Source organism: Anomaloglossus baeobatrachus, chromosome 1 (assembly GCF_048569485.1).
Source record: "Anomaloglossus baeobatrachus isolate aAnoBae1 chromosome 1, aAnoBae1.hap1, whole genome shotgun sequence".
Lineage (NCBI taxonomy): Eukaryota > Metazoa > Chordata > Amphibia > Anura > Aromobatidae > Anomaloglossus > Anomaloglossus baeobatrachus.
In genome coordinates, this window is record NC_134353.1 from 196,077,001 (window position 1) to 196,103,255 (window position 26,255).

A 26,255-nucleotide genomic window follows, 5' to 3' on the forward strand; every position below is an offset into this window, starting at 1 on the left:
ATATATAATTTCATATTCCTGAACGGGCACTGAATAAACTGATATACAGTAGATTGCCAAAAATTGGGCGCAAACCATATCTCTGTTGTCAAACCAAACACAAGAGAGAGGCGATCATCGGTTCAACTTTTTTTTATTGATATTCATATTATAATTTAGAACATGCGGAAGGTGATGGGAAGGAAAGAACGGTATACATCACCGCAAACAGTGCAAAAGTTGGTAACAATGTACCGGTTATATACAAAGATAATATAAGGTCATATCCAAGCAGGGCAATAGTAACCCACAATTTAATGAGAGAGCAAACTCACAGAGATGGTATATCAGGACAACTCTTAATGTAAGATATAATATACAAATAAACTAGAAACCTAGTATGTATAAGAGAAGCCAGGGTTGGTAATATCTAATTTCTCGTTATGGAAATTTATATCATATAGAATGCACCATATAATTATATATCTGTGTCTGTGGTGGAAGTCAACTCCGCAGCAGAGAGACAAAGAGACTATACCATACAATTATAGTGAGAGTAAATAAGATAATTCAATGAATATATACATATATAGACTCTCTCACATTGGGGTCAATGTGTATTTCATGCGGCAGCGGTCGAAGAAAAAACACCATATATATATATATATATATATATATATATATATATATATCTCCGTGTTAATGGTGAGAATCAGTACCGCAGCAAAAGGACGCAAGGACCGCAATGTACAATGTTGTGAGAGTAAACAATACACATATATAAATATGCATATATACTCTCCCACTGCGGTCAATGTGTACCTACGCAGCAGCAGTGACAAACACCATATGCGCATGTGTCCGTGCTGGTGGTGGAAATCACCTCCGCAGTACAAACAGCACACAGACCATAGCATACAATTAGAGCGAGAGTAAATGAAAAAGTTCAATACATGTATGTAAATACTCTCACACTGGGGTCAATGTGTGCTATTATAACAGCGGCAAGAGCAGCAGCACCAACACACCACACAATACTATTAGTTGGCAGCCATCACAATATCCACATAGTACAATTACAATATACGGTGAAACGCATATAGCCACAATATGGGGCACTAAGTACTGATTAGACCAGAACAATTATGTAACCATAACATTACCTAAGATATACAGGTTGCGGAGGGAATGCGCCCGATGCGCATTTCGGAGTGTACCTTCGTCAGGGGTACGCCTATATATGTATATATTCATTGAATTATCTTATTTACTCTCACTATAATTGTATGGTATGGTCTCTTTGTCTCTCTGCTGCGGAGTTGACTTCCATCACAGACACAGATATATAATTATATGGTGCATTCTATATGATATAAATTTCCATAATGAGAAATTAGATATTACCAACCCTGGCTTCTCTTATATATACTAGGTTTCTAGTTTATTTGTATATTATATCTTACATTAAGAGTTGTCCTGATATACCATCTCTGTGAGTTTGCTCTCTCATTAAATTGTGGGTTACTATTGCCCTGCTTGGATATGACCTTATATTATCTTTGTATATAACCGGTACATTGTTACAAACTTTTGCACTGTTTGCGGTGATGTATACCGTTCTTTCCTTCCCATCACCTTCCGCATGTTCTAAATTATAATATGAATATCAATAAAAAAAATTGAACCGATGATCGCCTCTCTCTTGTGTTTGGTTTGTCTCTTGTTAGCGATTTGGTTCTTATATTATAGTTCCTTTCTGCGCTGTATATGATGTATATGTATATATATATATATATATGTATTGCTATATATAATTCTTACGATATGCAGATGTTTATGCCATTACTTATTCCATATCTCTGTTGTGCCAAGTGGACATTATTATTTATTTTAACAAAATTCATGTAAAACACTACATTGATCTTTAGGCCGGGGCCACACGGGGCACTAGTGCGATTCTCGCATGACACTCGGCTCACGCTGGCAGCACAGCAGGTGCCGAGTGTCATGCTAGTACACCTGCGTCTGAGGTCCAATTGTGCGAGCGGACCTCAGCTGCGGGGGGGGACCTCAGCTGCGGGGGGCGGGCTGGTACTGAGGAGGGGCGGGCCGGCTCTGAGAAGGGGAGGGAGAGATTTCTCTCTCTCTCTCTCCTCCGTAGCCGGCTATAGCGATTCTTGCTCTGCACGCGGGGTATATTGGTGTACCGCGAGTGCAGTGCGATTTTTGTCTCGCCCCATTGACTTGAATGGGTGCGAGAGAAGAGTCTCGCATTACAATCGCAGCATGCTGCGATTGTTTTCTCGGTCCGACTAGGGCTGAGAAAATAATCGCTCATGTGCGCTGACACACAGGCTAGAATTGGTCCGAGTGGAATGTAATGTTTTATCTCACTCCACTCGCACCGATTTTCTCGCCGTGTGGCTTTGGCCTTAAAACAATAAAAGTACTGTCCTTATTCTACTTTTACAAATTCATTTTAGAATTCAGTTTGTTTTACCTTTTCATCTTCTGTTAAATCACTAAATTAGAAAAACTATTTGTATAAATTACAGACCATTACTCAGGAACATCCTTGGGGTGAATGTAATCCCGCATTAGTACCAGCATATCAAGAAGTTTACAGCACTTATGGATGTCTTCAGGAATGCAAGTCTTCTTATATACAAAAAGAATGTGGATGTTTGCCATTTCTCCTGCCAGGTATCAGTTTTAATTAAAAAAAATTATTCATTTTAAAATATCGATATAGTATAACTATAAAGAGCGTAGCTCAAACATTTGTTCAGTGCGCTGATCGTTTGGCAGCAAACTGCTCAGTGTTGCTTCTCCTATACAAAGTAATTGAGCAGCTGCACTTTTCAGAGTTAGCTGTCCTGTCTGTGTATATGACCACTAACAAATACTATTTCTGGCCATTATATGAATGCCTTGTACAGTGATTTATTTATTTTTTTTTTACCAGTTTTCCCTTTTCTGCAAGTTGTATCTCTAAAGTTTACCGTAGTTTTCTCTGAGCTGGTGGGGGAGACTAGCTGCTATACATATGCTGAATATTACTGTATGTGAGCCATGTTACTGTGAGTCAAGCTCTGGGATAGGCTAGATCTGCCACAATTTATCTCACTGCACTCCTCACTGCTTTCTCATCCTCACCACATTGATTTGAACCCTTTTTAGACAATTTTTCATTTTTCACTTTTGATTTTTCCTCCCATTTTTCAAAGGCATAACTTTTTTTCTATTTGGGAAGAGATGTATTTTATTTATTTTTTAGAGATGTAGTTTTGAATGACCCCATTCATTTTACTATACAAAGTACTAAAATGTGAAAAAAAATTCTATATAATTGTGAAAAAAAATAAATCCTGCCACTTCCTTGCAATTTCAATTTTTTTTTCTTAGTGTTCATGTACAGGCACTCACTAAATAGAAATATACACATTTAGAAGAAAAACTCAATATCTTCATTTCCATAGCCTTTGGACACTCACAAATATTCTGCTCTAGGAATTACAGTTGGTGCTGGTTTCTATTCCTCTATGCATATTTTTGAGTTCAGAAAAGCGATTTAAAAGAACTGTACCATAAACCACATATATGAGGGCCTGCTGATAAGTCTTTGGCTTTACACAGAAAGAAACGAGATAGGATGATGAAACTTTACATTTACTCCACATACTCTCCATTGATGTCAACACACTTCTTACATCAGTATTGCAAGTTCTGTAAGCCTAGCAAAAAGAAGGATTTCGGTTGTGCCTCAAACCAGGCATCCGTAGCAGCCATGGCATCAGAAATTGTGTGAAATTTGGTACCCTTGAGGTGTTTTTTCAGGTTTGGAAACAGATGATAGTTGGAGGGCGCTAGATCTGGTGAATAAGGTGGGTGGTCAACCAGCTGGAAGCACAGCTCTGCCAGTTTTGCCGTTGTCACTTGTGCAGTGTGAGCGGAGGCATTGCCTTGCAGGAACAAGATTTCTTTGGACAGCTTGCTTAGCCTTTTGGCCTTCAGACCTGCCTTCAATTGGTCCAAAAGTTCAATGTAATTGCATTGATAGTGGAACCCTTTTGAAGGTAGACAAAAAAATAAGAATCAATAAAGTTGGGCACTGCAGCACTGGGCTGTGTAGTGGAGCCGTACTCACAGGTATCAGTGATCTGCTGTTCCAGGACTTCTTAGCTGCTCCAGGTGGACTCGTTAAAGTGCTAGTTACAGCACGAAATGGCTGTTGTCTGTCTGCCGCACCCGCATTCCCCTCTCCCCACCTGATGTTATCTGTATTTACAGAATAAACATTGCAATTTTCCAGAGTGAGCTGCCGCTTTTTCTTTTTTACCTGGACCTTTTGAAGGTAGTCCACTAGGAGAATGCCCTCCTTATCCCAGAACACAGACGCCATCACCTTAGTGGCTGATTTTTGCACCCTGACCTTCTTCGGATGAGGAGAACCACTCTGCATCCACTCTTTTGACTCCTCCTTGTTTTCAGGGTCATACAAATAAATCCAGGTCTCATCCACAATGACCAGTCAATCCAGGAAGTTCTTATCAATCAACAAATGATGACAAATGGACCGGGAAGTTTTCTCTCGCATGCTTCTCTGATCTGTTGTCAAACATTTGGGGACCCACTTTACAGATAGCTTCCTCCAAATGTTCATGGATAATGACACAAACACGTTCACGGGAAATCCCCATGATGTCTGCTATGGGTTTAGCTGAAATTTGTTGATTCTCCAGTATGAGGTTGTGCACATCATCAACGATCTCGAGAACAACATCCACTTTCAGAAAAATCATATAATTTTGGCATTCTCACATCAATTTTGCCCAGCCCCACAAAGTGGGCAGTGCTGGGGTGAGATGGGGATGTGGTGACCACAATTGTCAAATTTAGGGCCTGGAGTAGGATTTGTGGTGAGGTACACAGAGATGTGCATACCACTTGTCCAGCATTTCGGACTCATGAATAGATGAATGAATCTTCATGTATCAGGGGGATTTGACTCCAGCGCACTCCCTCATCAAGACTGGCACGAATAACGTCAGTCTTTATGTATGGAGACCATGGACTACATATCCAAAACGTATAAGTTGATCTTTTGCTTCTAAGAAAAAATTACAAAACTGAACATGAAATTCTTAATTTTACATTATTGATCAGAATTTATGAAGCCCCATATATGTCACAGCAAACCTCCTAGTGGTCCTTCGACCATGTGCTGACCGCAGCCCAAGCGACGCCACGCTAGCAAGGAAAGCGACCAGGTGTCCCACAGCACCTGTGACTCCAGGTCACAACACTCCACAGGCATAGTATCACTTGGATGTGTAGCCCATGTCATTTTCTAACAGCACTCCTTGTACTTGTCCCATGTGTTTCTAATTAGCAGGAGATGGCACGAGGGTTCTGCCTATTCTTACTCTAAGCTCACAGTCTGACAATATGTGAAGATGAGAGTTTTTTTTAACTCCTTTCATTTAGCGTTGATGCCATTTGGTGGCCATTCTCACTGTGGTGCTGTGCTTGTGGTTGTGGTTTGACATGGAGCCAAGGGGGCTTTGTCTTTCAGCATGGGTTTTGTAGGGCAGCATCTATGGAGCACCATTGGATAGGTGGTTGGCTAATGTTGTTGCACCTTTAAGGTCAAGGATCCACTAAGTGGTTCTCTATGACATAACAGTAGGCTTAACGCAGGCTGGTGTTCAGTTTTGTAAACTTTTATTCAGTCACAATAGATCAATATGTAAGTTTTGGATGTGTGGTCCAAGTCTTTTTCTACAACTATGGAAACCCTTATCACCTATTCACAGGATAGATCATAAGTATATAATTTCTGTGGCTCCAACTGCTGAGAACCCAACTGATTATTTCAAACTCCCCTCTTTTGAATGTAGAGGAAGGTGAGGTTGTGCAAACATTGCTCCATTATATGTCCATTCGAAACAGCGGACTTTGGACAAATGTTCTTGTGATTTGTGGAGGGCTTAGCATCTGGGGATATGAACCACATATTGTTTATGGAACATTCTTTTAAGCTACTTAAAGAGAAGCATGATTTTGTATAGTAAAGTAAAGATCTGGTTGCAATGGCACTGTAATACTGAATAAATTGATACATTTGGGGAAGATATTCACTTTGTTATTCGTATTTAATCATCATTTGAGGTTTTGTGCTTATTAAATTTTGGTGCACAAGGGTCAGACTGTACACTAGGTCTTCTCCTCCCTGTCTGTGATACCCAGGCCCCTCTGCCTACCTCCAGTCTTTGAATAACAGGTCATTGCTTTGATTTGAAAGAGAGGAGGCAGGTCATTCACAGATCGGAGGCAGGCAAAGACCGGGGGAATCACACACAGGGAGGAGAAGACTCAGTCCAGCCCTTGTGCACTGAAATCTAATTAGCAGAAAACTTGACATGGTATTTAAAGAACATCAACAAAGTGGATTTCTTCACTGAAGGTATCAATTTAATCAGTGTTACAATGCCATTACAACCATGTCTTTACTTTACATTACAAAATCAAGGACCTAATAGTAATATTGATTCTGGAGGCCCACTCTGCAACGACATATCCTTCACTCAGGTTGCCACATTCTCCAGTCATTTTAATTAAAAGGGGTCTGCAATTGCATGTAACATTGACACAAAATATTAGTTTCAAATTAATTGTTAAAATGTATCTGTCATCATAACTTTTTTTTATATATCACAGGTGCTGCACAGTGCTGTTGATCAGTGGGGGTCCGAGTCCTGAGATCTCCCCTGATCTGTAAATGTAAGGTTTTTTAGCTCATGCTTCTGCATAAGCTAAAAGCTTAAACAAATTATTATCATTATGTGCATAACTGTGCAATCTCATAAAATATCATAAAAGTTATCCCATGTGATGAGTGCAGAAATGGGAAAAAAATTAAAAATGGGAGAATTTGCTTTTTTTTGTTAATTTTGCCTCTCAAAATAATGGAATAAGTAGAGATTAGAAATAGTCCTAATAAAAACTACAGCTCATACATCAAATCAAAAATTTGGCCTTATATAACTCTACTGATGGAAAAATCAAAAAGTTATAATTCTTTGAAGTTGAGGAGGAAAAACTGAAAAAATAAAGGGGTATTTGTCACCTGAAGGCCCACATAACCCTGGAGATTCCTATGTCTACAGGTCTTTAAGGCCACATATATGGGTTCACCTTTGCATAATTCTCATTTTATATATAGACGATCCTCACATTCCACAGTCCATGTTATAATCAGATGCTTTCTTTACTTCTGTAATTATATGTGTACGTATATATATATACACATTGTAACAGGTGCTGTTGTGTCTTAAGCCTGCTTTACACGCAACAAGATATCTTACGATGTGTTGGCGGGGTCACGTCGTAAGTGACGCACATCCGGCATCGTAAGGTATGTTGTAGCGTGTGACAGCGACGTGCAATTGCGATTGAACGAAAAACCGTTCATCGCATGCAAGTGGTTCATTCCTGACGAATTGAGCGTCAGATTGTTCATCGTACCCGGGATAGCGCACATCGCAGTGTCTGACACCCCGGGAATGATGAACAGATCTTACCTGCCTCCTGCGGCTCCCGGCCCACAATGCGGAAGGAAGGAGGTGGGCGGGATGTTTACGTCCCGCTCAGCTCCGCCCCTCCGCTTCTATTGGCCGGCTGCCGCGTGACGTCGATGTGACGCCGAACGTCCCTCCCACTCCAGGAAGTGGACGTTCGCCGCACACATCGAGGTCGTATGGAAGGTAAGTACGTGTGACGGGGGTTAATCGTTTGTGCGGCACGTTCAACAAATTGAACGTGCTGCACATACGATGGGGGCGTTGTAAATCGCATACGATATCATATGCGAAATTGCAACGTGTAAAGCAGGCTTTACTCCTATGGTGTCACGTGATGCCATGTTTCGTGATAGTTCATATCGCGGTGAAATTATTTATCTATTTCTATGCATGGACACGATTATCTGGATTTATACACGCATACAGCCATTTAACCTTTCTCTTGTAATATTGGATGATGAACATGTAACAAAATATATACAATATCTCACAACAGTCAACTTTGGCCAAAGCCTAAACTGATTAGTGCTTTTTATTAAATATATATGACAAGCAGTATAACTTATCTGATAAAACAATGAAGGTAAACAGAGGTTCATTTGTTTTCTTGTAGGTATTGGGAAAGAATGTGATCTTCAGCGTTTCTATAACTGTGTATACCCAACGCTTTGTAAGTATACAGATTTACCACATGTATTTATTTGTATACTATAGTATTTTTCCTATATATACATGCTTGGATCAGACAGGGGACTTGGTCACATGAAGCATAAGGCCAGCAGAAAGAAGTGATGGTAAACAGTGCAACCACTATGTAAATATTTAATGTACTAGAAATGAGTCAGAGGTGATGTCTGATGAAATTATGACTCGGATTTTCTTGGAAACCCGAATGTTTGATGTTTTGAAGCCAAGCCACGTGGTGGTCAATCGATTACTTACAGGAAAACTCTTCTATTATTAATTTGTGAGCCCATAACTTAATTTCAGGACTCTCTTGATTGTAGCTGTTTTTATATTTTACCATTGTCAACAATGACATACTAATACAATTTTTGAGAGCAATAAAGAAATAAAAATACAGAATGAATGGTATAGATTATAAGTAATATAATATCTATAGTTTGGAATGCGCAGAATAATACATTAAATGTGTAAAGTAAAGTGATAATTACAATCACATTAGCCTACACAAAATTCTCCTGGATCAAAACCATCAAGTCAAAGGTCCATTATTTTATGGCCAGTTGCAATTCCTGAGTATTATCAGAGGATTTTTTTTTACTTAATAACCATTTTTTTTTTCAACAATTAAGGTACTTGAACTTGCCATCATATTCTACACAGAGTCATGGCCGAAAGTTTTGGCATCATTGAAATTGTTCCAGAAAATGAAATATTTCTTCCAGAAAATTATTGCAATTATACGTTTTGTTATACACATGTTTATTTTCTTTGTGTGTATTGGAACAAAACAAAAAAATAGAAGAAAAAAAAAAGGCAAATTGAAAATTATTTCACACAAATCTTCAAATTGTAGTCCCCATCAACGTAATATTTGGTTGCTCACCCTTTGGAATAAATAACTGCAATCGATCACTTCCTATAACAATCAACAAGCTTCTTACACCTCTCAACTGGAATATTGGATGACTTTTCTTTTGCAGACTGCTTCAGGTCTTTCATATTTGAGGGCACCTTCTCCCAACAGCAATTTTAAGTTCTCTTCACAGATGTTCATAAGGATTTAGGTCTGAACCCATTACTGGCAACTTCAAGACTCTCCAGCACTTTGTTTCCATCCATGTCTAGGTGCTTCTTGAAGTATGTTTGGGGTCATTTTCCTGCTGGAAGACCCATGACCTAGGACACATACCCAGCTTTGTGATACTGGGCACTACAGTGCTACCCAAAACAGTGCTACCCAAAATCTTCAGATTTCATGATGCCTTGCCCACTGTCAAGGCAGTTAATGCTAGAGGCAGCAATACAATCCCAAAACATTTTTGAACCTCCACCATATATGTCTGTTGGCACTGTTTTCTTTTATTTATAGGCCTCATTCCAATTTCAGTAAACACTAAAATGATGTGATTTAGCAAAGAGCTCTATCTTGTTCTCATCTATCCACAAGACACTTTCCCAAAATGATTTTGTCTCTCTGCCAGCAGTGGGGTCCCCCAGGTCCTGCCATAGCTCCTGCCATAGAATTTCATGTCATTTAACTGTCAATGGATAGTTCACGCTGACACTGATGCACCCTGAGCCTGCAAGACAGCTTGAAGTTCTTTGGAATTTGATTGGGCTGCTCATCCACCATCCAGACTATCCAGCAATGCAACCTACCATCAGTTTTTCGCTACTATCCATGTCCAGGGAGATTAACTTTAGTGCCATGGGTTGTAAACGTCTTGATTATGTTGCACACCGTGGACAAAAGAACATCAAGATCTCTGGAGATGGACTTGTAACCTTTGAGATTGTTGATATTTTTCAACAATTTTGGTTCTCAAGTCCTCAGACAGTTCTCTTCACCTCTTTCTGTTCTCCATGCTTATTGGCACACACAGACACAATGCAAAGACTGAGTCAACTTCTCCCCTATTTATCTGGTTTCAGGTTTGATTTTCATGTTGCCTACACGTTACTTGATACAGGCGAGTTTGAATGAACATCACATGTGTATAACAAAATGTGTGTAATTGCAATAATTTTCGAAGACAAATACTTCATTTTCTGAAACAATTTCAAGTGGGGGCAAAACTTTTGACCATGATTGTAGCTAACTCCTGAACTCAGTTCCAATACCGGTTGAAGCCCATGAACAGCAGCAGTCGATTATCACAAATAAATTCCATTCAGAATCATGTAATAATGTTCCCATGTCTAGAGTTTGCTGTTACATAGTGTACTTGTTGTGGCGTCACAGAAAAACTTTGTTATTCATTATCAGAATGTCTAAGTAATGTGTCAAGTGCTGGCAGTCCCACACATTACAACTCATTGCCTGGATCTTCTTGTTCATTTGTGTTGGGTTGATTATTAGGATTAAGCAGGAAACCAGTAAGAATTTCCAAACTAGTAGTGTCTTCATCTCACCAGCACTGGACATAATAAGTGCACATTCTTAGAATAAGTACCACGAAATACCATGATCTAACAGTATTACTTATTGTTGGGACAAGTCTTTTAAATTTTTACCTATAATTTCTAATTAATTTTATTATTTCTGTAGCTCGACTTGAGAAAGAAGAGCTATGTACTGTAGGAATGTACAATTCTACATGTCCCGTTCCTTGTGAAGAGACAGACTATCCTGCTACTCTCTCATATTCGACATTTCCTAGTGAAAAAGCTGCGGATTATCTATCAACTAAACTTAACAAAAATGCTTCGTACATGAGGTAATTGTGCATGTACCTGTCTGAATTAAAGTTCTTCTGTTGTCACCTCAATACTAATATTTATCCACGTTCCCTTATTGATTGGAATGAAATATCTGAGCTTGTTGAGGACCTCAGATTTTCTCAGGCTGGGATTTTATGGTCTGCAAACAGAGGAAAGCCAGGAGACTGGCAGTCAAACTTGTTAATGTATAAAACATTATTCTATCACTAAGTACTTAAGCAACATAAATCATAGACAGTAAAGTGACAAACATCAGCTGTCTTTTCTAATGAACGGTCTATTGATTTTAAATGAGTAACCTTAGGAAAGAACGCCTTGTGCAGCTATTTCTTAGATAAAAAAAGGACCATCTAAAATGGAGGGCTCATTAATGTGTTCTGAACAGGGATTAATGATATATGTTTACAATATTTTTGTAGTATTAGATCTTTGTCATATAAATCAAATAAATTGCTGTATTTTTCGGACAATAGGACGCATAGGAAGTATTGGACCCACCTAGGTTTTATCAAAAGAAAACAATACTTTTCCTCTCAGCTCAGCTGATGTCAGAGCTTCATTGTCCAAGGAGGAGAAACAGTGGAGAAAGGAAGGGACAGCACAGCTCAGTGCCAGCACAGAAGCGTCTCGGGCAGATGTAGAGCAGGAGAGCCAGTAAGGAAGCGGATTCTCTCCTGTCCTGCACTGATCAGAGAATGTCTGGCAGGAGAGAAAGCACTCTGCAGCTAGGTTTATATCACTGCCCTGGGTGATGAGGAGGAGCGCTCCATGAGCACAATTCCAGTCACTGAGAAACTGGGGAGTAGAGTATGGCACTGAACAACAGTGTGGAGGTTGGGGGTTCTGACTACAGACTGTAAGACAAAGGCACTTTAAAGCAAGGCTTTTTCTTGCTAAAAAATGTACAGTATCTTACAGTATATTCTAAAATATACAATATATAGACAGTCATGACTGAAAGTGTTAGCAACCTTGAAATTGTTCCAGAAAATAAAGAATTTCTCCCAGAAAATGATTGTAATTACTAGTGATGGACAGACCCCTAATTGAGCCCAGATATCTGCCCAAATGCCAGTCCCCATACAAGTCTATGGGGACCTGAATCTGGTGTTTTAAAATGGTGGTAGAAGGGATAGGGGGATTAAAGCAAATGCGTTATACTTACCAGTCTTCTGCGCAGCTGTAATGCTACTTATGGGGCCACTCATTAACCTCATGCATATGCACTAATTTCCTTGCCCACCAGTAGTCCCGGCATCTCTGATTGGTTGCAATCAGACGCGCCCTTACCCTGTGTGACAGCATGTCTGACTGCTTTCAATCAGCGATGCTATGAGCATCTCTATAGTGTAAAAATAAATAAATAAAAAAATTGGCATATAGTCCCCCCATATTATGATACCCAGGACAGATACACCATATGGCTACAGGCTGCAGCCCCCAGCTGTGTGTTTATCTTGGCTGTGTATCGAAATAAGAAGGACCGCATGCGGCTTTTTATAAAATGATTTAAATAAATAATTTTAAAAAATAGCGTGCGTTCCCCCTTAGTTTTGATACCCAGCCATGATAAAGCAGACAGCTGGGGGCTGGTATTCTCAAGCTGGTGAGACTCATGGTTATTGGACCCCACCCAGCCTAAAAATAGCAGCCTGCAGCCACCCACCAGGATTGTCGCATCTATTAGATGCGATAATCCGATAAGTTTACCTGTCTCATCCCAATTGGCCTGGTACAGTGTCAATCACGGTAATAAGGGGTTAATGACAGCTCACAGCTGCCACTAAGCCCTAGATTAGGAATGGGAGACATCTATGATACCCCCCCATAACTAATCTGTAAGTAAAAATAAATAAAACACAAATATAGAAAAAATCCTTTATTTGAAATAAAATATAAAAAGCCCACCCTCTTTCTCTCCTTTATTAGCCCCACAAAACACTCAGTTGCGATGTAATCCACACAAGGTCCCACTACGATTCTGACTGTGCTACATACATAATGGAGGCACAGCACCAAATCTGTATCTCTTGGCAAAAAAAAAATTGGTTTTGATGCCATTTCGGTGTGGTTTTCTGCTAGGAGGTGCAATTTTCAGCTGTGATTGAAAATAAACTGAGTGACATCACCGCTCATTGCTGCCGCTCAGTCTGTCTGTGCCTGTATCCCACAGCGTGTGGACATGTTCTATGCCCACGCGCTGTACCTTCAGTAATGTAGCAGAGATGGGATTGTCATATGAATTTGTGTGGATTACTTCGGAACTAGGTGTTTTGGGGTTTAATAAAGAGGGGTTTTTTTTGTATTTTATTTCAAATACAGGATTTATTCTGTTTTATTTGTTTTTCTTTTATAGATTAGTAATGGGGTCTCAAAGATGCCTCACATTACTAATTTAGAACTTAGTAGCAGCTGTGAGCTATCATTAACCCCTTATTACCCTGATTGGCACTACACCAGGGCAATCGGGATGAGCCAGGTAGAGTTCCGGGGATTTTCGCATCTAATGGATGCGACAATCCTGGGCGACTTGAGGGAAAATGACTGTGGGTCTGCCTAGCCTGAAAATACCAGTCCCCAGCTTTATCATGGCTGGGTATCAAAATTCCGCACTCTGTTTTTAATATTATTTATTTAAATGTTTTTTTGAAAAGCCACATGGAATCCCTATTATTTTGATACATTGCCAAGAGAAGCACAATGCTTGGGGCTGCAGCCTGTGGCTGTATGCTTTATCTGTGCTGGGTATCATAATATGAGGGGACTCTACACCAATTTTTTTAATTTATTTATTTCTTTATTTTTACACCAATATAGACTTGCACACAGCGTCTATGATTGCATTGCAAGCAGCCACACAGGGTGGGTCTGACTGCAACCCATCAGAGATGCCGGGACTGCTGGTGGGTGGGGGAAGCAGTGCATATGTATGAAGGATATATATGCATATGTATGAAGGATAATGAGTGGCCCTGAAAGTAGTGTTACCACCGCGCAGAAGACTGGTAAGTATAATGCACCTGCTTTTCCCTTTTTTCTTTATTTTCTTTCTTTTTTTTTTTGCTCTGATATTTTTGAACCCACATGGATCTGGACTTTTAGAGTCCAGGTCCACCCATTAGCAGCAATTGAAAATGTTTTGTTATGTATATATTGATTTCCCTTGGGTGTATTGGAACACCACAAAGAAAAACTGAGAACAAAAGGACATAATTGGAGCAAAAGGAACAAAATTGGCTCCTTCTTTGTTTGATGGCATGTGACTATCCATCTTCCTCTTGATTACGTTCCAGAGGTTTTCAATGAGGTTCAGGTCTGGAGATTGGGCTGACCATGACAGGGTTTTAATATAGTGGTCCTTCATCCACACATTGATTGACCTAGTTGTGTGGCATGGTGCATTGTATTGCTGGAAAAAACAGTCCTCAGAGTTGGGGAACATTGCCTGAGCAGAAGGAAGCAACTGTTTTTCCAGGATAGCTTTGTATGCGGCTTGATTCATACGTCCTTCGCAAAGATGTTTGTTGAATTTTCTTTACCTAATTTTCAGCTTTGCCCAACACCTGGTCATCTAATGGTGAGACTGAGATGTGGAGAGGCGTATAATCCACAGTGTCTTGCACCCACTGTAAAATTTGGTGGAGGATCGGTGATGATCTGGGGATGCTTCAGCAAGGCTGGAATTGGGCAGATTAAACTTTGCGAAGGATGTGTGAATCAAGCCACCTACAAAGTTATCCTGGAAAAACAGTTGCTTCCTTCTGCTCAGGCAATGTTCCCCAACTCTGAGGACAACATTTTTTGCTTGGAAATTCGGAGACATGTTGCCAGTAGTTTATAAAATAAAAGAACAAGTTACATTTTACTCAAAAATATACCTATGAAGAGAAAAATTTGAAACCTGCAAATTTGGCAGTGGTCTCTTAATTTTTGCCAGAGCTGTATACAGTGTGTCCACCCATATCCTGTCCATCACCATTAACTTGAGAACGGCGGCAGCTATAGGCATAAAAGTGGTGTCTAGGTATAGTAAAGTAGCTATGCGCTATGCAATGAAACCATTTATTGCACCACCTGGTGGAAAACACGGAGTTAGCATTTTTATCTTGAAAATGGAACAAGATAGAGAAACAAAGTGAATTAAAAAATTGTAGGGCATCATCAATTCAATACAAATCGACACCTTGCATACAGAAATGGTATGATATGAAACCCATGACCCCCCCAAAACATTGAATGCTGGTCACGTGCTCATTTAACTTTGATGCTCAAAGTGGCCACCATCAGCTGTAATGCATATCTGGACTCTGGATAGCATACTGTATCTTGCTGCATGTTGTGCAATATGGTAGGTGACACGTTTGCACAAGCATTTGTGATACGTTGTCGTAGGTCCTGCAATGTTGGTGGATGGGTCACATACATCTGCTGTTTGATGTGACCTCACAGAAAGAAGTCCAATGGGGTCAGGTCACTCCACGCAGCCACCATACCCAATGACTTGTAGGAAGGTCTCCATGAGGTATCACTTCACATCAGCAGCATTGTGAGTTTTACACGTTCTAATCATAGCATTTCTGTATGCAAGGTGTCGATTGGTATTGTATTGATGATGCCGTGCAATTTTGTGTTTCACTTTTTTTCTCTATCTCTTTCCGTTTTCAAGATAAAAATGCTAACTCCATTGTTTTCCACCAGGTGGCACAATAGGTTGTTTCATTGCATAGCGCCTGGCTACTTTACTATACCTAGACACCACTTCTATTCCTAAAGCTGCCACCGTTCTCAAGTTAATGGCAGTGGACAGGATATGGGTAGACACACTGTATATATTTATTTATATATTATGACTTGACTAAGTATGTGTGTCACGTGTGTTCAATGGGGAGAGCAGAAAAAGCCTTTGCCAGATAGCTCTGACAGCAACTTATAGCCCAAGACAACAAGATGATCGAGAATTTAAAATATAATTTCCCAACCCTTGTTTCCATTACCCTTATTTATCAAGAAAGAGTTAGTAGGCCTCAATACGCATTAGATTGTCATCCAATTCTGCTATATCGGTGGGATTCACTGACTTTAATCTAATGAATTGGGACCTTTACGTCAAGCTTAGCCTTTAACTCCTTCACTACCTTTGATATACTTGTACATCAAAGGTCACATCCCTGCTGCTTTGATACAGGCTTGCAGGCCGACCCTGCATCTTTCCCTGCACATGATGGCTGATTTATTTGGCCGCAGGCACATCGGAGATTCACCTTCGGCTGTTAACCATTTAAGTCCTACTGTCAACCTCTGACAGCTAGAATGCAAACCTGGAAAACAGAGAAGCACAAATAGGGTCTTACCTGAGTGGGGCAATTCAGGGTAAGTCACAGGATCTGCTCACCTATGTAGGCATAAATAACATGGCTGCTGCAGCCCCACACATAGATCAGGATGAAGTGGTGATGAAAGGGTTACTGCTGTGCTGCCTTATAAGAAGAGACAATCCAGGTAAACTTGAAAGGGGTTTAATGTGTAACACGTGTCAGAGATTCCATCTTCTTCAGACACAATCACATAAAAGACTTGTAGAAAAACATAGGTTTAAATTTAAAAATTTAAATTTAAAATTATTTAAATAGGTGTCCATTAAAATCACTGCCCACTTTAGAAAAAAAGGGAGCGAGGATACAAAGTCACCAGTACAAATTCACAGAGTTTTGGAAACATAATAAAATCATACATTCATAATTCAAACATCATCTTAAAACTGCATATAACATAAATACCAAAGAATATAAAAAATATTTTAAAAAAGTTATGAAAATAAAGGATTTAACATCCTGAAATAAGTGTACTAAGTGGAATTGAAACCCATGAATATGCTGATGGTGTGACACAAGTGAGGAAGGCGGTCATACAGTTGAGCTGTAAGAACAATCATGAAGAAGGAACTCAATAAAAGGGATATGAAACGAGAAGATAAAATTATGTATAGTATGTTCTCGGGGTCTGTACTCCAGCTTGATCCTGGGTATCTGGCCGCATGCCGGTCCCCAAATAAGTCTATGGGGACCAGAATCTGGCGATCAAAAATGGTGGTAGAAGGGATAGGAACAAGCGGGCTATACTTACCAAGTCTCCAGCGCAGCTGTAACTGCTCCCATGGTCGTTCATTCCTTTCCAGGGCCACAAATTACCTTCATTGCATATGCTCTGCTTTCCCTGTCTACCGGCATCAATGATTGGTTGCAGTCAGACACGCCCCCACCTTGAGTGGCAGCATGTCAGCTGACTGCTTCCAATCACAAACGCTGTGTGCATCTATCGTGGTATAAAAATAAATAAATAAATTGCCATAGGGTCCCCCCATATTATGATAACCAGCCCAGATAAAGCATATGTCTGCAGTCTGCAGCTCCCAGCCTTGTACTTATCTTGGCTATATATCAAAATAAGATTAACCACATGCGGCTTTTTTTTTTAAAAAAAAATATTTAAATAAATAATTTAAAAAAAGAGCGTGTGGTTCCTCCCCAATTTTGATACCCAGCCAAGATAAAACCCGACAGCTGGGCCTGGTATTCTCAGGCTGCCAAGACCCATGCTTATTGTGCCACAAGTCTAAAAATAGCAACCTGGTGCCACCCAGAATTATCACATCCATTAGATGCGAAAATCCCAGCACTTTGCCTAGCTCTTTCCGATTGCCCTGGTGTGGTGGCAAGTGCGCATGCGCATGAGCACAGTGGAGGCCTCTCTGTGGATGACGTAGGATGTGTCATCCACACAGGGCTGGGCAAGAGGACTACGATTGCACAAGATGGAGGAGGTGTGAACCAAAAGCAGCGTCGTCCATCGGACCAGACAGTGAGTATTATAAACGTGCTTTTTACGTTATACAAAGCGGCATGGAGTCATATATACAGTCATATGAAAATGTTTGGGCACCCCTATTAATCTTAACCTTTTTTCTTTATAACAATTTGGGTTTTTGCAACAGCTATTTCAGTTTCATATATCTAATAAATGATGGACTCAGTAATATTTCTGAATAAGTATGGGCACCTCAACATAAAAGTGACATTAATATTTTGTAGATCCTCCTTTTGCAAAAATAACAGCCTCTAGTCGCTTCCTGTAGATTTTAATGAGTTCCTGGATCCTGGATGAAGGTATTTTTGACCATTCCTGTTTACAAAACAATTCCAGTTCAGTTAAGTTTGATGGTCGCCGAGCATGGACAGCACGCTTCAAATCATCCCACAGATTTTCAATGATATTCAGGTCTGGGGACTGGGATGGCCATTCCAGAACATTGTAATTGTTCCTCTGCATGAATGCCTGAGTAGATTTGGAGCAGTGTTTTGGGTCATTGTCTTGCTGAAATATCCATCCCCTGCGTAACTTCAACTTCGTCACTGATTCTTGCACATTATTGTCAAGAATCTGCTGATACTGAGTTGAATCCATGCGACCCTCAACTTTAACAAGATTCCCGGTGCCAGCATTGGCCACACAGCCCCAAAGCATGAACCTCCACCAAATTTTACTGTGGGCATCAAGTGCTTTTCTTGGAATGTCGTGTTTTTTTGCCTCCATGCATAACGCCTTTTTGTATGACAAAACAACTCAATCTTTATTTCATCAGTCCACAGGACCTTCGTCCAAAATGTAACTGGCTTGTCCAAATGTGCTTTTGCATACCTCAGGCGACTCTGTTTGTGGTGTGCTTGCAGAAATGGCTTCTTTCACATCATTCTCCCATACAGCTTCTCCTTGTGCAATGTGCGCTGTATTGTTGACCGATGCACAGTGACACCATCTACAGCAAGATGATGCTTCAGGTCTTTGGAGGTGGTCTGTGGATTGTCCTTGACTGTTGTCACCATTCTTCTTCTCTGCCTTTCTGATATTTTTATTGGCCTGACACTTCTGGGCTTAACAAGAACTGTACCATGGTTCTTCCATTTCCTTATTATGTTCCTCACAGTGCAAACTGACAGTTTAAATCTCTGAGACAACGTTTTGTATCCTTCCCCTGAACAACTATGTTGAATAATCTTTGTTTTCAGATCATTTGACAGCTGTTTTGAGGAGCCCATGATGCCACTCTTCATAGGAGATTCAAATAGGAGAACAACTTGCAAGTGGCCACCTTAAATACCTTTTCTCATAATTGGATACACCTGCCTATGAAGTTCAAAGCTCAATGAGGTTACAAAAACAATTTACTGCTTCAGTAAGTCAGTAAAAAGTAGTTAGGAGTGTTCAAAACAAGAAATTGATAAGGGTGCCCATACTTATGCACCTGTCAAATTTAGTTTAAACGCAGATTGCACATTTTCTGTTAGTACAATAAACCTCATTTCAATTCAGAAATATTACTCAGTCCATCAGTTATTAGATATATGAAACTGAAATAGCTGTTGCAAAAACCCAAATTGTTATAAAGAAAAAAGGTTAACATTAATAGGGGTGCCCAAACTTTTTCATATGACTGTATTCTGGAATGCTGTATATAAGAGCTCACACTTGTGATGGTCGCAGTTCATTAGGGAAAAAACTGGTGACAGGTTTCCTTTAAATATACAATTTTAGTTTTATTTTAGTGCCACACAGCTCAAAGAAAAAAATTGTAATCTTTTTAATAGTTTGTTCTAAATGAGAAGATTATGATGAAGATCTTTAACTATTGAAGTCTTTGATCACAAAATGGTTAAGAAGTGCGTGGGTAAACAGTAGTTTATAATTGTTAGCAACCATAGATGTTCTTTATAGGAAATTCTACAAATAGCTTTTCCCAATTTTCTATTTTTGGGGGTTTCTTAGTAACATTATCTAAAATTAATAATCACAAATCATTTCTATTTTGAATGAATAACCCAACATCTGTTTGTAGAGTAATAATTTTAGTTCTGTTTTTACACAGGAGGTGAATTTAATCTGTTTTCTTTTTAGGGATAACTTGGTGTACATTGACATTAAATATCACGAGTTGAATTTTAAAATAACCAAGCAACAGAAAGCCTTGACGTCTACAGAACTTCTTTGTAAGTTACTATTCAAAAAACTTCCTACTGAAATAGTATTCCACTATCCAGCATATGACTCCAAATGTAACCCGTTTTTCCTTAAGGGTTCGGTTCCACTTGCGTTTTGCACGGGTGAGTGCAATCTGATAAAACATTGGATTGCTCTTGCGGCACCCTTGAGGCATCAATCACCACAGAGTATTGTACTCAAATTTGGGTGTAATGCTAAACCCGGATCCTGAAGAGGTCAGTCATGGTTTCACGACATTACACACTCAAATACACACCAGGTTGCCCTGTTCCCACTGGGGACTGGGCTAGGGTAGGGTAATAAAGGGGTCGCCGACAGAGTAGCATTTATAGGATGCCCTCACACAGGGACCCCAGTCCCACTAGCTTAGGACCTGGGAGGGGGGGGAGCAGCCAGAAGGGGGAGTCAGGAGCCAACACAACAGTTAGAGAGTTCTCCAGCAGGAAAGGAAGGGAGCAGTCACATCTTACAGGTGCTCCGGTGGGAAGGAGAAGTTTACATAATTGCCGAGAGGAAAGTCAACCTGCTCCCCATGGAATCGACTCCACACAGGATGGCAGAACCCTAGGGAAGATCATACTTCACGTTGGTTTTCCAGAATCTGCCTGGACGGGGAAAGTTTCAAGCTTCCCTGACCACACAGCACCTGACAGCACAGTGCCACATAAGATCCGGGGTCTCGCATCAAGCCGGACCCCACATCGGAACCGTGGCACCTGCATATAGGGACAAGAGTACATCTCATGAAACCCAGGGTCCCCTCGTAGCTTCAAGCCAGGGGATCCCCAGACAGGCGTTACAAGGAGGAAACCCACCGAACACCCAAACCAGATTGATCTCTAACTGGTTCGGGTTCGACGGAGCCCATCATAGCAAGTGACTGGTATTACCCGGGTGAGCAGCACAGCACTAAAAGTGAGTAAACAACCTGGAACTGCAGCCATAGACTCTGTCTCTTCATTACTGGGATCACTGCTCCGCGCTTCGGTGCCCGTCATTATTACTCCCCTCATCATCCTCCCGGGGTCCGCTCTACCTGAGGGGAGCGATACCATCCATAGGTGTTACCACCATCTGCCCCAGAGGGCAGTGACAGCAGCGGCAGCCCATTCCCTGGCCGTATACCACATTTGGCATCATGACAATCACATCACTACTACCCCCATCATCCTTCCTCAGCCAACCTCTGTACGCCTCAGAGCAATGGAGCTGGGCTAGGCCGCCCGTGACAATGACAGTCGACAGCCCGGCGACAAGTAGGTTAACCGCCTGCACCGTGGGGCGCTACACTCTCACTCTAGTGCAAAACTATGGGGCAGTGTCCATCTGCGATTGATTTCTCATGCCATATCGGCATGAGAAATGAATCACAACATGCTGCATTTGGCAGCGAGTCTCGGCTCATGCACCCCCATACAACTCTATGGGAGCGTGTGAAACATCGCACTGCACTCACATGTAATCCGAGTGCAGTGCGACATACGAAGAGACAGGCAGCGGAGGAGATGGGGAGAAAGTACTCCCTCCCTCTTCTCCGCACCTGTGATGCAATCGCAAGATCCTCACAGCACAGGGTCATTAGCATATCACTTCCGAAGCTCTCGCATCGGAAGCTATATGCTAGTGAAACCGTACCCTTTATCAAGAACTTGGCAATTTATCTCAAATCTCAGTACTGCAAAGCCTCTAATTGTCCTGAAAATAGGTGTATAATGTGGAGATTACAACAAATGCTATTGTTAATATTCTGCTGTACTGTTACTGCAGTATATCACAGATTGATGAATTCACACAGACGGCTAGTACACTCAATTATATGGATCACACTCGGACCAATGTTATTTAATGGGGCACTGCAGATGAACAATGTTTTCATTCACTGACCAATTCGATGTGTGACAAAATCACAGCACACACAAATTTCCTCATGTAATGGAATAACTCACCCATTCAAATCAATGGGTGCAAGAAAAATCGCATACCACAGGGTAGCATCTGATTTTTATGGATACATGGCAGTTCTGTTACATACAGTCAGGGCCAGAAATATTTGGACAGTGACACAAGTTTTGTTATTTTAGCTGTTTACAAAAACATGTTCAGAAATACAATTATATATATATAATATGGGCTGAAAGTGCACACTCCCAGCTGCAATATGAGAGTTTTCACATCCAAATCGGAGAAAGGGTTTAGGAATCATAGCTCTGTAATGCATAGCCTCCTCTTTTTCAAGGGACCAAAAGTAATTGGACAAGGGACTCTAAGGGCTGCAATTAACTCTGAAGGCGTCTCCCTCGTTAACCTGTAATCAATGAAGTAGTTAAAAGGTCTGGGGTTGATTACAGGTATGTGGTTTTGCATTTGGAAGCTGTTGCTGTGACCAGACAACATGCGGTCTAAGGAACTCTCAATTGAGGTGAAGCAGAACATCCTGAGGCTGATAAAAAAGAAAAAAATCCATCAGCGAGATAGCAGACATGCTTGGAGTAGCAAAATCAACAGTCAGGTATATTCTGAGAAAAAAGGAATTTACTGGTGAGCTTGGGAACTCAAAAAGGCCTGGGCGTCCACGGATGACAACAGTGGTGGATGATCGCCGCATATTTTCTTTGGTGAAGAAGAACCCATTCACAACATCAACTGAAGTCCAGAACACTCTCAGTGAGGTAGGTGTATCTGTCTCTAAGTCAACAGTAAAGAGAAGACTCCATGAAAGTCAATACAAAGGGTTCACATCTAGATGCAAACCAGTCATCAATTCCAAAAATAGACAGGCCAGAGTTAAATTTGCTGAAAAACACCTCATGAAGCCAGTTCAGTTCTGGAAAAGTATTCTATGGACAGATGAGACAAAGATCAACCTGTACCAGAATGATGGGAAGAAAAAAGTTTGGAGAAGAAAGGGAACGGCACATGATCCAAGGCACACCACATCCTCTGTAAAACATGGTGGAGGCAATGTGATGGCATGGCCATGCATGGCTTTCAATGGCACTGGGTCACTTGTGTTTATTGATGACATAACAGCAGACAAGAGTAGCCGGATGAATTCTGAAGTGTACAGGGATATACTTTCAGCCCAGATTCAGCCAAATGCCGCAAAGTTTATCATACGGCGCTTCATAGTACAGATGGACAATGACCCCAAGCATACAGCCAAAGCTACCCAGGAGTTCATGAGTGCAAAAAAGTGGAACATTCTGCAATGGCCAAGTCAATCACCAGATCTTAACCCAATTGAGCATGCATTTCACTTGCTCAAATCCAGACTTAAGACGGAAAGACCCACAAACAAGCAAGACCTGAAGGCTGCGGCTGTAAAGGCCTGGCAAAGCATTCAGAAGGAGGAAACCCAGTGTTTGGTGATGTCCATGGGTTCCAGACTTAAGGCAGTGATTGCCTCCAAAGGATTCGCAACAAAATATTGAAAATAAAAATATTTTGTTTGGGTTTGGTTTATTTGTCCAATTACTTTTGACCTCCTAAAATGTGGAGTGTTAGTAAAGAAATGTGTACAATTCCTACAATTTCTATCAGATATTTTTGTTCAAACCTTCAAATTAAACGTTACAATCTGCACTTGAATTCTGTTGTAGAGGTTTCATTTCAAATCCAATGTGGTGGCATGCAGAGCCCAACTTGCGAAAATTGTGTCACTGTCCAAATATTTCTGGACCTAACTGTATGAGACTCTAAATGGTCCACTAAATGATTTTAAGAGCTGTTGCCAGTAAAAAATTAGATTGCACATGCATGACAATCCCCCTTGATAAAGCAAGCACTAAGACACGTGAAACGCGTGTTGGGTGGTTTATTGCCAGTCCCCCTGCAGGTATATTTTCTTGAGCTGTTAATTATGTGCTGTTTATTTGCTTAACTGACTGAAGCAAGGGGTACTTCTCACATAGCGAGATCGCTAGTGAGATCGCTGCTTAGTCACAGGTTTTGTGACGTACCAGTGACCTCATCAGCGATCTCGCTATGTGTGACACTAAGCAGCAACCTGGCCCCTGCTGTGTAATCGCTGATCATTACACACTGTTCTGGTTCATTTTTTGCTTGTTGGTCTCCCTCTGTGCAACACACATCGGGCGTGTTTGACGGCAGGAGACCAACAAGCACCGACTATGTATAAGCAGCCTATGCTGGTAACCAGGGTAAATATCGGGTAACTAAGCAAAGCGCCTTTCTTGGTTACCCGATATTTACCTTGGTTACCAGCGTACACCACTTAGCGCTGGCTCCCTGCACACGTAGCCAGGGTAAATATTGGGTAACTAAGCAAAGCGCTTTGCTTAGTAACCCGATGTGTACCCTCGCTACGTGTGCAGGGACCCAGCGCTAAGCGGTGTACGCTGGTAACCAGGGTAAATATTGGGTAACCAAGCAAAGCGCTTTGCTTAGTTACCCGATATTTACCCTGATTACCAGTGTACACCGCTTAGCGCTGGCTTCCTGCACATGTAGCCAGAGTAAATATCGGGTAACTAAGCAAAGCGGTTTGCTTAGTAACTCGATGTGTACCCTGGCTATGTGTGCAGGGAACCAGCGCTAAGCAGTGTACGCTGGTAACCAGGGTAAATTTTGGGTAAACAAGCAAAGCGCTTTGCTTAGTTACCCGTTATTTACCCTGGTTACCAAGAGCAGAATCACTGGTGGCTGGTTGCCGGTCGCTGGTGAGATCTGCGTGATTGACAACTCACCAGCGACCATGTAGCGACGCACCAGCGATCCTGACCAGGTCGTATCATGGTCGGATTCGCTGGTACGTCTTTTATTGAGACGGTATCCTAACTTCTTTGCACTTTACGGCTTGTGATACAGCAACTAACCAGCTCATTGTATTATGTGTTTACCTTAGCCCTGCAGGGGGCTGATTGCTTTTTATATTTGTACTGCTCCCAACCTGACACTTTAATACAGGCAATTCAGCCTTTATGGTTCACATATAATAAACAGGGATTCTGCCATTTTTCTGTATACGTTTTGTCAATGTTTGTCTGTTTTCTGTGTCTGCATAGCCGGTCCATTCCTCTATGCTCTTAAATTGTGTCATAATTATGAAAACTTTTTAAATGTTATCAATAAAATGTATTTTTACTTTTCTATACAAGTCCACTTCTTTTCTGCTCAACCTTGTCATGTATGACAAGTGAGAAAAAAAAATCATCCCATTTTTCTGAATGATTTTATATACGGTTGTGTGAACCTTTACTGACGCTGAGTGACTATGCAGCTGCAGCACCTCCCTATCTCACTTGTATCCTTGGATTAGTATTCAGATTCACTACCGCTCCCAGTTTCCACAAGCTTCAGCACTAGTGCAACAGTACATTATAATCAAATTTAGGCCTTTTTATGTAAAAAAGCCATCAGCTGTGCACGCTGACCTCCTATCCCTAGGCTGTAAAATCTTAAAATGGCATTGCTTGGCCGTCCCTCATATTTCATACCAGCTGTGATAGTCACCCCTCATTTGCTGTGCTAGACCATGTGATTTGATAGCTTCAGTGCATTATGGGGAAACGCACATGGCCAAGCATGTGTCTTCAGCAGTGTGTAAATTAATGCTGACATCTTTAACTGTCATGCTTAAAATGTAACTACTACAATGTTTTTGCGCTTCACTGTATGTGTTTGTTTTTTTCCTTTTTTCCTCCCCTTCTTCCAAAAGCCAATATTCTTTTTTCTGTTTACATAGATACAGTATATAAGGCCTTTTTTTTAGAAGAGGGGTAAGACAACTGTTGCATGACCCTATTCTTTTTTTACCAAATAGTGTATTGGAACACCGAAAAAAAATCGAAGTGCAGTGAAATTGCAAAAAAAACTTGCAATGCTGACATTATTTTTTAAGAATTGGTTTCACGGTTGATAATATGATTCACTTCATTTGTTGATTATAGCGATATTTGTTTTTTATGTTTTAGTGATAAAGGAAAGTCAGAAATTTGTGGAAAAAAAAATAAACTATGATAGTTTTTTCCACTTTCCATGGCCCATAACATTTTCATTTTTCAGTTATCCTTTTTGTGCTAGACCATGTTTTTGCCTTCATGACCATTTTTTTTTTTTAAAATTCTGACCAGTGTAATTGTATATTATATTAAACTCTGGAACACTGCAACAGATCCCAGCGATTTTGAGATTCTTTTTTTTCGTGACACATTATACTTCATGTTAGTGGTAAAGTTTGGTCAATATTATTTAGGTTTATTTATGAAAAAA

General features: G+C 40.7%; 1 protein-coding gene across 1 annotated transcript in view; it reads left to right on the forward strand.

Moving 5' to 3' along the window:
- The window catches only part of ASIC5 (acid sensing ion channel subunit family member 5), a 62,695-nt gene that overhangs the window by 34,663 nt on the left and 1,777 nt on the right, over positions 1-26,255 (forward strand). Inside the window, exons 6-9 of the mRNA XM_075337794.1 lie at positions 2,535-2,682; positions 8,176-8,232; positions 10,798-10,966; positions 19,920-20,011. Coding sequence (XP_075193909.1) covers positions 2,535-2,682; positions 8,176-8,232; positions 10,798-10,966; positions 19,920-20,011 — 466 coding nt within the window. The remainder of the gene's footprint in view (positions 1-2,534; positions 2,683-8,175; positions 8,233-10,797; positions 10,967-19,919; positions 20,012-26,255) is intronic.